At 34.6% G+C, this 14,153-nt stretch overlaps 1 protein-coding gene across 3 annotated transcripts in view; it reads left to right on the forward strand.

The window, feature by feature from the left end:
- SCAPER (S-phase cyclin A associated protein in the ER) overlaps nt 1-14,153 on the forward strand; it is a 522,663-nt gene that overhangs the window by 123,675 nt on the left and 384,835 nt on the right. For 2 of the 3 annotated variants that reach the window (XM_049611895.1, XM_049611897.1), the window contains 6 exons: nt 1,105-1,367; nt 4,678-4,911; nt 7,523-7,693; nt 13,126-13,201; nt 13,410-13,527; nt 13,792-13,903. In XM_049611895.1, the coding sequence (XP_049467852.1) occupies nt 1,105-1,367; nt 4,678-4,911; nt 7,523-7,693; nt 13,126-13,201; nt 13,410-13,527; nt 13,792-13,903 (974 nt within the window). The remainder of the gene's footprint in view (nt 1-1,104; nt 1,368-4,677; nt 4,912-7,522; nt 7,694-13,125; nt 13,202-13,409; nt 13,528-13,791; nt 13,904-14,153) is intronic. The other variant, XM_049611896.1, reaches the window with a different exon arrangement.

The following is a 14,153-nucleotide window of genomic DNA, read 5'->3' on the forward strand; positions in this document are numbered from 1 at the left end:
GGAGTTAGAAGTCCACATTTGTAATTGTGCATCTTTCTCTTTCTCATTTCATCCTTACAAGTTTTTTTGCTGTGTATCTTGAGTTTATATTGTTCGGTGTATACATACTTAGGGGTATATATCTTCACTGTGCAATGCTTTTATCATTATATAATATGTTTTTGTTTCTTTAGTAATTTCTTGCTCTGAAGTCTACTTTATCTGATAATAATATATCTACTCCTGCTTTCCTCAGTATTTGCATGGTGTGTCTTTCTCACTTTGAACTTACGTATGACCTTGTATTTAGGTGAATACAAGTATTTAAGTGAATTTCTTGTAGATAACCTAGAGTTCAATTGTATTTTTATTTTTTTTTTAATATTTATTTGAGACACAGAGCACAAGTGAGGGAGGGGCAGAGAGAGAGGGACAGAGGATCCACAGCAGGCTCTGTGCTGACATACAGTCAAATGTATGGTATTAGTACTAGGATAGAGGAAAGAACTTGGACTTTTGAGGTAGGCCTATGTTTGGATTCTGAAAGATGGGGGTGGAGGGCAGTTTTTATGTAACCACTGGGACATGAACACCAGAACCAATTTGCCTAAACTTGCATCTTGGCTTTACCTTTACTGGGTGTGTGACCTTGGGGAAATTACTTATCCTCTCTTTGTCTCATTATTTTCAATGATAAATGGGGTAAGTGAAATGACAAATGATAAATTTTATCAATGATAAAATTGGGGTGATAGTATTGGTATTACAGGGTTGTTGTGGAGATTAAGAGTTATAATATGTAGACACTTGGAACAGTGCTAGCACACAGTACACACTATATAAATGTTTATTATTACTTTCTGACTCTGTGGCCTATGTCAGTCTTAATCTGAATCTCAGTTTTGTCATTTGTAAAACATGGAAAATCATACCAACCCCACAGTGTACTTGTATTAGACATTACATATGCACATACACACACTGCATCTTGTATAGTTAGTGTCATGTTTATATATTAGTTACACCTAATACGAATTTGATTGGAAAAAGTTTTTATTTTATAGGTTTTGAAAATTTTTATCATCTAAAGAAATCTTGATTTATTTCCTTCCCTCAATTGCATAGAACGGAAAGATGCTGAAGGATGGGAGACTGTTCAGAGGGGAAGGCCTGTTCGCTCACGATCAACAGCAGTGATGACAAAAGTTTCAGTAGCAACAGAAACGTTAAGGTCAAAGGATGACAGTGATAAAGAAAATATACAACTTTTACCTGATGAAAGCATTGAGAAAGGTGAATTTGATGGAGATGGACCTTCTAATACTATAGAATCTCGGTCCAAAGACTCATTACACTCTTGTGACCATCCTCTTGCTGAAAGAACCCAGGTAGTACATTCTGAAAATCCTTTTACTACATTTTTATAAGGGATATGTCTATGCCGGAATGTCTTATTTTCCTATTTTATTTTTAACTTTTTATTGTAAAAAAATTCAGATCTCCAGAAGAGTTGCAAGAATGAACAATGAACTCTCCTATACTCTTTACCTAGATTCACAGACTAACATTTGCCTCATTTTTTCTTTTTTCTTCTTTATTCATACTTACATGTCACACACATGTATACTAAACAATATGCAAACACCATAACCATTTACCTGCATTATAGCATGTATCTACAAAGAATAAAGAAACCCTTAACCATTTTAATTATAAAATTCAGGGAATTTGATATCTATATAGTATTTTCCTCTAATTTATAATTCATATCCATGTACCAGTAATTTCTTCATAGAATTTTTAAAATTTATTTATTTATTTTGAGGGGGGAAAGGGCAGAGAGAGAGGGAGAGAGAGAGAACCCCAAGCAGACTCCACACTGGTAGTGAGGCGCCTGATGCGGGGCTTCAACTCATGAACTGTGAGATCATGACCTGAGCCGAAGTTGGATGCTTACCCAACTGAGCCATCCAGGTGCCCTTTCCTTCATAGAATTTTTTCTCTGAGCAGAGATCCAATCTAGAATCACACATTATAAATTCAGCTTTGTTTCTTTAACATCTTTCATCAGGGACAGTTTTTCAGTTTATCGTTGTTTTTCATGACATTAATGTTTTTGAAGAATACATTGCATTATTTTTTTTGTAGAATATCCTTCAGTTAGTTTATTATCCAAGTTAGCTTATGCATTTTTGACAGAAATAAAGTGATTGGCCTTAGTGTCACATCTAGAGGCATATATTAATTTTCCCAACTTTGTTGTTAATTTGAATTACTTGGTTTAAATGGTGGTCTACTGTTTAATTTGGAGTGTTATTAAAAATGTTGATGAAAGTAAGGATCATTTTGAACTTGCTCTCCTTTTACATCCTGCAATTCAAGTGTATAGTCATTTGCCAATATTTAATGTAATTCTTTAAAGATGATATTCTCAGTATTTCTGCTGTTAGTCCATTTGAAATTTATTTTACTTATTTGATGAAGGAATGCATTTTTTAGATATTTGTTTACATGAATATATATGTTCAATAGGCATAATTTTATGCAAAATGAAACATAAGAGATTCTTTATATGATACAGGGGCTAAGTAAAAATTTGTAAAATAGTTACATTATTTCTCAGTTTAGAATAGTATTTCTGCTTTAAAGTTTTCTCTTTTTACATGTAAGATATTTGTTTTTATTGGAAATTGTACTCAATTTCCATGTTTTTCTTCTTAATGATGATAATGGCTCTTAACTGTACATTGTTCCCGATGTTCTGTAACTCCTTAATGTATGTATGTTTTATGCCCATGTGAGATTGGAAGCTCCTTGTGAGGGGTATCTTATGTTGCCTTTAATTTACTGTATTATGGAGCAGAATCCTAGACACAGGAAATAATCAGTATTTTTGTTGGTTATACTTTTCAGAAACTTTTTAATGTAGGTAAACTTGGTATAAAAATCTTTTTGGGGGCGCCTGGGTGGCGCAGTCGGTTGAGCGTCCGACTTCAGCCAGGTCATGATCTCGCGGTCCGTGAGTTCGAGCCCCGCGTCAGGCTCTGGGCTGATGGCTCGGAGCCTGGAGCCTGTTTCCGATTCTGTGTCTCCCTCTCTCTCTGCCCCTCCCCCGTTCATGCTTGGTCTCTCTCTGTCCCAAAAATAAAAATAAAAAAATGTTGAAAAAAAAAAAAATCTTTTTGTATCACTTAACAGACCTGTAGCATTTTTGCTAACATATATTTTAGCTATAAAACTTAACAATATAAAAATTACATTGGTTTTGCATAATGAATAAACTTACATGATTTGGGATTTTAGGAATAATCCATACATACAACTTTTGAGTAATTTAACTATTGCTAAAATATTTCCATATAAAAAGTTCACTGCTCTTGGTGTCCAAGCTAATGATAATATTTGTTTTTTCCACTGTCATTCTAAAAATGGAAATAGCATATTGTATATTTTTTCAACATTATAGTTTAGCTTTGATTTTACTGTATAAATGATACTGATTTTTTAATAAACAGGGTTGACTATATTGTAAACATCAGTAATGCCAATATAAATATTGCCAAGAAGATTATAAACTATGGTGAATGATGTATAGATAATGTTGATAGTGATATAAACAATGAGATACAATTTAAATAATACCTACACTAAAATCAGTGCTTTGGGACACTAAGTTTTGACCAATAGTAGAATTTTTAAAGTAGTTTATAAGACTTGACCAAGTTTCATATTTATATAAATAATTAATCAAATTGGGAGCTTCATGGCCACTGCAATATTTATCTAATGTTTATTTAAATAGTGATGTGAGTGGGTTTGAAATTCACAATTTTAGATTTTAGTTCTACTTGTAGCTCATTACTCTGAGTATAATTGGAAAACACAGCACCATTCTTTCTGTACTCTGTTACAAAGTGGAAATAAAGACATGTTTCTATTTACTAAACTAGGAGGTTTTTAAAAAATGGGTATTTGGTTTAAGACAGTACTTTATTTGACTTAGATCATTTTCCTATTTTTGTTGGTTATGTGTTAAATATTTCTAAAGGGTAATGGGGGAGGATATTGAAATCTAAATAGGAATTGCTTGCTCAGATATACTATACTTTTTATGGTGTATTTTCTCTTTTAGATCTGAGAATTGGTATTGTGTACCATGTGGGTTTACATGAAAGATACTTTGAGGTTTGTTAATGTTATCTTAAGGGAGCAACTGTCTTGTTATGAGTAAAATGCCCTGAAAGTATATATTTTGGTGAAAAGTGCCTTCATTTGATATTAGACAGACAATCTTTACAAAACCACATAAATACCTTTAGTTATTTGAATATAAGACAAACTATTATACTTGTGACTAGAATTTCTTTTGTGATGTATATAAAGTACTCATCAAGAATCAGCCTACTAAAAATAAAAATGTAATTGCAATATAGCTTAATAAAGCCAAACTTTCAATATAGCTTAATAAAGCTAAGCTTTCATAAAGCATTTCAGGTATTGCCCTGTACGTAGTAGGTGTGCAAATAAAATTTGTTCTGCTTAATGGTATTTTTTTTCCTTACACTTGAAACGTAGAAAAAAGACGAGTGAGTCGTCAGTCAGCCAGTCAGCTACTGCTTTAGTTGATAGGTGTATTATAATCATTTTTTCTACAATGGAGTAGTTTGTCTGATTCACTCTGTAAATGTGTTTTGTTAGTTCACAGTGAATACATTGGATGAGGTCAAGAGCTCTCGCAGTAGTACTTTACAAGACCATTCTCTGCGAACTTCTGAAATACCTGCTGTTCACATTGATACAGAATGTGTTTCAATTATTCAGCAAGCTGATATGCCTCCTTTGCAAGCAAATGACATATTTTCAGCAGAGAAAGCAGGGATAGAGAGTGAAATGGACCCTTCAGACATTTCAAATGTGAGTGCTGCTAACTTGGTAAGAACAACTTATCAGAATTCTGAGTAAATATATTAAAGAGGCATAAAACTTTAATAGTAATAAATTGTGTTACTTTACACTTTATAAAGTATTTTGTACATGTTATTTCTTTTTAATATTTTATTCTTATAGCAAGCTTTGAGATGCTTCTCATTTTGTAGAGGACGAAAATAAGATCGCCAAGTTAAATAACTGTTGCTAAAATCATTCATTTTGTGATTTGATCAAATGGTTTTTAGTCTGGCATTAAGAAACTAAACCAGTAACAATGAAGTCTTCCATGCAACGTCTAGCATTCTGATGGATGGAAAATGTTGCCTACTGGACTTTTAAAAATTCTCTTAATAGAGTTCTTTAGATAGCCTCTGTCATTTGCTTGGAGTTGGTCTTCAAAATGAAATTTATTTACCATCCCTATTGCAGAACCTTTAAAAATGTGTTGATTTGGAATTACAGTTTTATGCTTTTAGATGACTACTTATTTGTCCTCGTGTCTTTCTATTTCTCACTTTGGTAGTAAGATATATGACCTGAGGATAATCCAGAAAGGGTTATTCTAGTATAAAAGTAACTTTTAGAAGACATAGGCACACACAAAAAATTACTGAGAAAAATCATTCAAATCTTATTTTACTTTATTTTTATTTATTTTGAGAGAGAGAGCATGCATGTGTACAAGTGGGGGAGAGGCAGAGAGAGAGAGAGAGAGAGAGAGAGAGACCCAAGCAAGCTCCACACTGTCGTAAGGCTTGATCTCACAAATCATGAGATCATGACCTGAGGTGAAATCAGTCATATGCTTAACCGACTGAGTCACCAAGGTGCCCCATCAAATTTTATTTTTTAAATGGCCACCGTATACTGTACTTTCCTTAAAAACTTAGTGCCTTATCATGCTGAAAGATGCTATTGACAGATGGTATTAGATCAAATTATGTATCTTAGAGAGATAATAACATTAGACACAGATGAAACTTGATAGGGGTTTGTATAAGGGAAAAATAAGGGCTCTATAGTAATAAGAAAAACATTTAAAAATTTAAAGTAAGGAATAAAGACAAAATTATATTTTAAGTTGGCTCTTTTAGTGTGACTGTTCTTAAAGGTGAAACATAATTATGGTCATGTAAGTACTAGGTTTAATATATGGGATAGAAATTGGTCATATTTATATTTTTTACTTGCATAGCTAGGCATCATATTATTTATTTTGCTAATTGATTCTGTGAGAATCAAATTTCAGAAGAGGAAAAAGATCCCATACTTAAATAAGCACTAAATAGTTATTTAAAAATTCTTTCATCCATTTTATTTTGATCACATGTATAAATAAGCTTGTGGTAGAATATTAAAAACTCTTGGTTATTTTAAGGATCAAATTTACGTACTTTACATACTCTGCTTTTGATATGAATATTAGTATATTCTTAGAGTTCTTAGAGGAATTTTATTTTATTTTTTTTATTTTTATTTTTTTTATTTTTATTTTTTTTCAATATATGAAATTTATTGTCAAATTGGTTTCCATAGAGGAATTTGAATTAAACCAGATTTTAAAAATCTTTTGTGTTTGGATTTGTCTTGGTGGAGCTAAATCTTTGGATTGTTCTCCACATGTACCTCATTGTGTAGGTTCTCAGTGGGGGGTTGTAGAGAATTGCTGCCTGTGATGACAGAACTTTTTCTTTTCCTTCTCAATGCAGTAGTCCTGTAGCTAAAGGTAAATAATAATAATAATAATAATAATAATAATAATTCTTCCATTATCTTATTCAACAGAAATTTTGGTAGAAAATGACTGTTCAAGGGGCACCTGGGTGGCTCAGTTGGTTAAGCGTCCTACTTTGGCTTAGGTTATGATCTCACAGCTAGTGAGTTTGAGCCCCGCGTCAGGGGGCTGACAGCTCAGAGCCTGGAACCTGCTTTGGATTCTGTGTCTCCCTCTTTCTGCCACTTACGCAGCTCACACTCTTTCACTCTCTCAAAAATAAATAAACGTGAAAAAAATTTAATAGAAAATGACTGAACCTTTCTATTTAAGCTCAACTTTTGCCATTGTTGTAAAAAATGTGCTAATATAAAACCTAGCTACAGTGGATCTAGGTTTTTAAATTTACTAAAATTTCAAATTTTTTTTTTTTTACAGTTTATTTATTTTGAGAGAGTGTGAGCTGGGGAGGGGCAGAGAGAGAGGGAGAGAGGGAAAATCCCAAGCAGGCTATATTCCTTTTATAGTGCTTTTCTTTTGTCTTAAAGATACTTGATCTACAACTGTTTTGAATTTTGGCACTCAAATGAAATTCATACTTTGACATTAATAATAATACCTGTTATTTGTATAACTTCACAGTTTCTCATACACAGCTGTCTCATGATGAAGGTAAGTCATGAATTACTGTACCATTTTATGGAATACAAAATAGGCTCTTGGTTTTAAGAAGCTTCCCAGTCACACAAGTAGCAAGTGGTTGAACTTATACTGAACCCCACATTTTATAATTCTAGATCAATGCTATTTTATGTATACTGTTGAGTGTGTCATTAGTACATAAAGAAATGATTACTTTCACTTAATTGATGATTCTTTTGTTTGTTTTTAACTTTATAGTCCATGGCAGAAGTTCTTGCTAAAAAAGAAGAGCTAGCAGATCGTCTAGAAAAGGCCAATGAAGAAGCTATTGCTAGTGCTATTGCTGAAGAGGAGCAGTTAACCAGAGAAATTGAAGCAGAAGAAAACAACGATATTAATATTGAAACTGACAACGACAGTGATTTTTCTGTGAGGTTTTATTTTTTAAATTAAAAATTTTTATTTTTTATTTTTATTTTTTTTTAAATTCCAGTATAGTAACATATAGTGTTGTATTAATTTCAGGTGTAATATAGTGATCACCCATTCTGTACATCTTTACTCAGTGCTCATCCTAAGTGTACCCTTAATCCCCATCACCTGTTTCACTCATTCCCCCCAGCTATCTCCCCTCTGATAGCTTTATTTTAAACGAGCACCCTCAGGTAAAGAAGGGTATTTTTTTTTTCCCAACAAGAGCATTTTTTATTTGAAGCATACTTCAGAATACATGATTCTAAAAGATATATTTAAAACATTCCATCCAAGAAAAATAGAACAGACATTTTTTTTTAAGTATTCACAAAAGAATCCCAGAGACATAACAAATATTACAAATTTAAGAAGACTGAAATCGGGGCGCCTGGTGGCTCAGTTGGTTAAGTGTCCGACTTTGGTTCAGGTCACGATCTTTTAGTTCATGGATTTGAGCCCCGCATCAGGCTGTATGCTGACAGCTCAGAGCCTGGAGCCTGCTTCGTGCATTCTGTCTCCCTCTCTCTCCGCCCCTCTCTCCTGCTCGTACTCTGTCTCCCTCTTTCTCAAAAATAAATAAATAAATAAATAAATAAATAAATAAATAAATAAATAACATTAAAAAAAAAAGACAGAAATCATACTAAGTATAATTTCCATTTACAATGGTACAAAACTAAAGATCAACAAAAAAACAAAGCTGGAAAATCTACAATGTAAATATTAAATATTTAATGTGTAAATATTAACACACCACTGCACAAGCAATGGGCCAAATAAGAAATCCAATGGCAAATTAAGATATGTCTTAAAACGGGCGCTTGGGTGGCTCAGTTGGTTGAGTATCCGACATTGGGTCAGGTCATGATCTCATGGTTCGTGAGTTCGGGCCCCACATCAGGCTCTGTGCTGACAGCTCAGAGCCTGGAGCCTGCTTCGGATTCTGTGTCTCCCTCTCTTTCTGCCCCTCCCCCACACACGTTCTCTCTCTGCCTCTCAAGAATAAAGAAAACTAATTAAAAAAAATTTAAAACAAAAGAAAAACAAAACACAATATTCTGTAACCTATGGGATGCAGCAAAAAGCAAATGTTAGATGCTAGATGCTATAAATGCTTGTATTAAGAAAAAGTGTTGGGGCGCCTGGGTGGCTCAGTCGGTTAAGCATCCGACTTCAGCTCAGGTCACGATCTCACGGTCTGCGAGTTCGAGCCCCGCGTTGGGCTCTGGGCTGATGGCTCAGAGCCTGGAGCCTGCTTCCGATTCTGTGTCTCCCTCTCTCTCTGCCCCTCCCCTGTTCATGCTGTGTCTCTCTCTGTCTCAAAAATAAATAACCGTTTAAAAAAAATTAAAAAAAAAAGTGTTGAAGTAAACAACATTATATCACAAGGAACTAGGAAAAGAGGAGACTTAGGTGAAATTTAGTAGAGGAAGGAAATAACAAAGAAAAATCAGAAGTAGAGACCAGAGTAAACAATAATATAACATTGAAAGTCATGACTGGTTTTTCCAAAAAAAAAAAAAAAAAAGGAAATAAAATTGGCAATACTTTACATTAACTAAGAAAAAGGAGAGAAGACACATAAGCCAAAATGAAAAATAGAAGAGAAAACAATACAACAGATGATAACAGATTACTATGATTATATATTAATAAATCAAATAACTAGAAGAAAACCAAACAAACAAAATTCCTAAAAACGTACAAGTTACCAAGATTGAGTCATGAATCTTAAATCCAAGAAGTAGGAAATCTTCTTAGACCAATAACAAAAATGAAAGTTGGGAATCAAAACTCTGAGCACAGAAAAGTCTAAGACCACATGGTTTCATTGGTGGAATTCTATCAAACATTAAAAAAAAAAAACAATGACAATATTTACCAAATCTCATAAATAATGGAAGAGAGGAAACATATTCAAAATCATTCCACGAGGCCAGTACTGTTCTGATACCAAAGCAGGATAAAGACAATACAAGAAAAAAAAGTCTAGTTTGTCCCATATAAGTATTGCTACTTGGACTGTATTTTGACATCCATTTGAGTGATAAATGTTTCTCCACTCCCTCACTTTGAATCTTCAGGTGTCTTTAGGTCTAAAATGAGTCTCTTGTAGGCAGCATATAGAGGGGTCTTATTTTTTTAATCCCTTCTGACACCCTATGTCTTTTGATTGGAGCATTTGGTCCATTTACATTCAAAGTAATTATTGATAGATATGTATTTATTGCCATTTTATTACTTCTTTTGTTGTTTTTAATGGAGATTTCCTCTGATCCTTTCTTGCCTTTGTCACTTTTGATCTTTGTACTCAAAGAGTCCCCTTTAATATTTATTGCGGGGAAATAATATTTATTTAATATATAAATAAATAATATATATTTAATATAATAATATAATATTTAATATATTTAATTTAATATTTAATATATTTAATAAATAAATAATATTTATTTAATAGTCCCCTTTAATATTTATTGCAGGTTTAGTGGTCATGAACTCCTTTAATTTTTGTTTGGGAAGCTGTGTATCTCCCCTTTTATTCTGAATGATAGCCTTGCAGGATAGAGTATTCTTGGCTGCAGACTTTTTCCATTTAGCACATTGAATGGAGCATGCCACTTACTTCTGGCTTGCCAGGTTTCTGTGGAGAGATCTATTGCTAACCTGATGGGTGGTCTTTTGTAAATTAAGGACTTCTTTTGTCTTGCTGCTTTTAGGATTTTTTCTTTCACTGTATTTTAAAATTTGATTACAATATGTCTTGGTGTTGGCCCGCTTTTGATGATTTTGATCAGAGTTCCCTGTGCTCCTGGATCTTGATGTCTGTTTCCTTTCCCAGATTACGGAAATTTTCTGCTGTTATTTCTTGAAATAACATTTTCTGCTTTCTGGGACTCCTCTGATATGAATGTCTTTATATTTGATGGGGTCACTGAGTTCCCTAAGTCTATTCTTGTGTTGCATAATTATTCTTTCTTTTGTTCAGCTTCATTATTGTTGATTATTTTATCTTTTAGGTCACTAGTTCATTCCTCTGCTTCTTCCAGTCTGCTGTTCAATGCATCAAGCCTGTTTCCAATCTCATTTATTTCATTCATCTCTGGTTGATTTTTTTTTTAAACTCTTTTATCTCTGTTGTAAGGAGACATCTCACTGATGTCTTCTATTCTTTTCTCAAGCCCAGTGAGTATCTTTATGATTATTGCTTTAAATTCTCCATCAGGCATGTTACTTATATCTGTTTTGCCTTATCTTGTTTTCATTTGGGATAAATTCCTCTGTCTTGGCATTTTATCTGGTATCTGCCTTCTTCTCTGTGTTAGAAAAGCCAGTTATGTCTCCTTCTCCTGAAAGTAATGGCCTTATGTACTGCCCAGGGCCTGGCGCTTCAGGGATTGGCTCTGGTGTGTGCTATACATGCTTTACTGTTGTGTTTTGGCTGCTCTGTCCTTTAGGCCAGTTGTCTGTAGAGCCTCTCCTTGCCTGCTGGGGGCAGTGTTTGGTCCCTGGCCTGAATGTGGTAAGTTTTAACTAGATGTGCTCTGGTGTGTTTGTGCATTAAGACCTGACACCAACTCCACCAGAACCAAGGTCTTGTAGAACTCTCTGGTCAGGAGACGTGGTGTGGGCAGGGGTTTGTGCTGTTTTTCTGGGAGAGGGACTCACCACACTAGGGCTGAGGCAAGCTTGACTGAGAAGGGCAGTCCTGCTAGAGCACAGATGTGTGGGACTTGGTGGAAGCAAGTTAGGCAGCCAGTGTTGGCGCTGAGCTGCTTCCCTCAGATGGCCTTGTGTTCATGCTGAGGGGTGTTGGAGGGAAATGGCTTCAGCCAGCTGCTTTGTTCCTGGACAGCAGTCTCCATGAATGTTGCCTCTCTGGGAAACACTCCTAGAATAGGGAATAATCTCACCACTGTGTGCCCCAGCTGTTCTTCAGATCACTGTTTCCACACTGACTGTCCCTGGGGTTGTTTGCCTGCCTCCTCTCCAGGAGCGGGGTTGTGCCCTCCGGGCTCTATCCCAGCTAAGCCTGCTGACCTTTAAAACTCTAACGTTTAAACCCTACTGGTTTCAAGAGCTCAGAAAATTCAGTCCCTCTCTGTTTCCAAGCTAGTGGCTTTGGGGAAACGTTCTCCTTGTGTGTTCCTGGGCTTGTCTTTTTCTCTCGCCCTTCCTTGCGACCACAGCTCCTTCCTCTCTGCAGCACCCATGATCTGTTTCTCCCCTAACCCATGTCTGCACTTCCTACTTTCTTTGGTATAGCCTCTTCTCTCTTTACTTGTGGAGTATGTCCTGTCTTCAGGGTGATTTCAGGGGTATTTAGGATGATTTGATAGTTACCTAGTTGTGTTCCTGGGACAAGATGAGCCTAGGGTCTTCCTACTTCACTGCCATTTTGGGTTCTTTCTGAGAGCTTTCAGAATTTTTTGCATAATTGTTCAAAAATTACATTTAGAAATAAAATTCTTAGGGCCAGAAGGACTTAGAGTTCATACAAAAACAATAGGAAATCATTTTTTAGCACTTTAACCATTACAGAGTATTTTTTAAAATTTTTCTAATGTTTATTTTTGAGAGAGAGAGAGAGAGAGACAGAGCATGAGCAGTGGAAGAGCAGAGAGAGTGGGAGACACAGAATCCGAAGCAGGCTCCAGGCTCTGAGCTGTCAGCACAGAGCCTGATGTGGGGCTTGAAACCATAAACCGTGAGATCATGACCTGAGCCAAAGTCGGACAGTTAACTGACTGAGCCATCCAGGCGCCCCACAGAGTATTTTTGTGTATAATGCAACTGACAAGTTGGAAGTTGTTATTTTCATTTTACAAATCAAGAAATTGAATCTTGGAAAAAGTAAGAACTCAGCATTACTCACATTTTAATTGCAGAGGCTGAAATAGAATCTAAGGTATTTACTTTTTTTCTGTTCCACTAATAAAAAGCAAATGATACATACCTTGCTATCACTAAGCATTCAGGATATGTATGTTGATAAGAGGGATTTCTTCAGAATGAAAGTAACAGTAAATGTTTTAAATATTTTTCTATTAATTTTTAATGCCCAGTGAATAATCTTGAGCTCTTCTGAGGTATACTATGAGTACGGCAGAGTTATATAGTATCAGGCCAATATGTTTCTTTTAAATTTACTTGATTTGTCTCTGCTGTTAATAACAAGTAGGTTTGTCTTCCTCTTAAAATATATAGACTGTATAGTATTTTAACTTGGTGATTATTGTAACTACAAGAGGTATATAGCTTTTTTCTGGTTTTGAACTGTTTGTTAAATTCTTACTAACAGGTAAGAAAATTACATCTACAGTTCATTTTTAAGGTGATAATTGTGTTCAAATATTTGTTTTTCACTCTTCCTTATTACATTTTAGGCCAGCATGGGCAGTGGGAGTGTATCTTTCTGTGGTATGTCTATGGATTGGAATGATGTCCTTGCAGATTATGAAGGTATTGTGTGTGTATGCCTGTGTGCGTTGTCTGTGTGCAGCTAAAAGGGTTTAAAATAGATTATCTTATTACGTGGAGTTTATATGTGTAAAATAAATAATTTACAGTGGGAATGCTGATGCCTTTTAAAAGCCTGTTCTCAAATGTTGGTTTTATAGAACTGTGTGGTTAAACAGTAATAATGGTGGTTTTCTTTTTTTCTGGGCAGCTCGTGAAACTTGGCGCCAAAATACATCCTGGGGGGATATTGTAGAGGAGGAACCTGCTAGACCTCCAGGCCATGGAATTCACATGCATGAAAAACTTTCCTCACCATCTCGTAAAAGGTCTGGCCTTTGAAAATTAATTTGAAATGTTTCACAAGAGGGAAACTGACTAGTCTTTAGTAAAATTGCTATACAACATTTTAAGGCATATTATTCATGATAGTTACAGATCTATTAAAAAGTGACAATGTTTTCCTGAAATGTTAAGCCAAAATTAGTTGTGTGTACTTCCTGTATTTATTTTAAGAATGTTGAAGACTAAAAATATTTTTGGCTTTATCATGTAAACATTTGTGTCTTCTATCCATTTGTTTGTGTTAATAGAACAATTGCAGAATCTAAGAAAAAACATGAAGAAAAACAAATGAAAGCACAGCAGCTAAGGGAAAAGTTACGTGAAGAGAAAACATTAAAGCTTCAGAAATTATTAGAAAGGGTGAGTTTTTAATATTTAGAAAATTTTGACAGCCTTAAATTGATGGACTCATTTTTAACTTGACTATTTTTTGGGTCTAAGAGAAGCTAGCAGAACTATAAAAATTAAATTTTCTGGGAAACAAAAGCATTTCTACCTATTGATTTACAGAAGGGTACCTGCAAAAAAGAAAAAAAATTGACATTTATAAATGAGCTAGTAAATTGATGTTTGCAGAGTTGGCATGGATTATTGAAGTTGCACTTTGTCC

Source organism: Panthera uncia (assembly GCF_023721935.1).
Source record: "Panthera uncia isolate 11264 chromosome B3 unlocalized genomic scaffold, Puncia_PCG_1.0 HiC_scaffold_1, whole genome shotgun sequence".
NCBI lineage: Eukaryota > Metazoa > Chordata > Mammalia > Carnivora > Felidae > Panthera > Panthera uncia.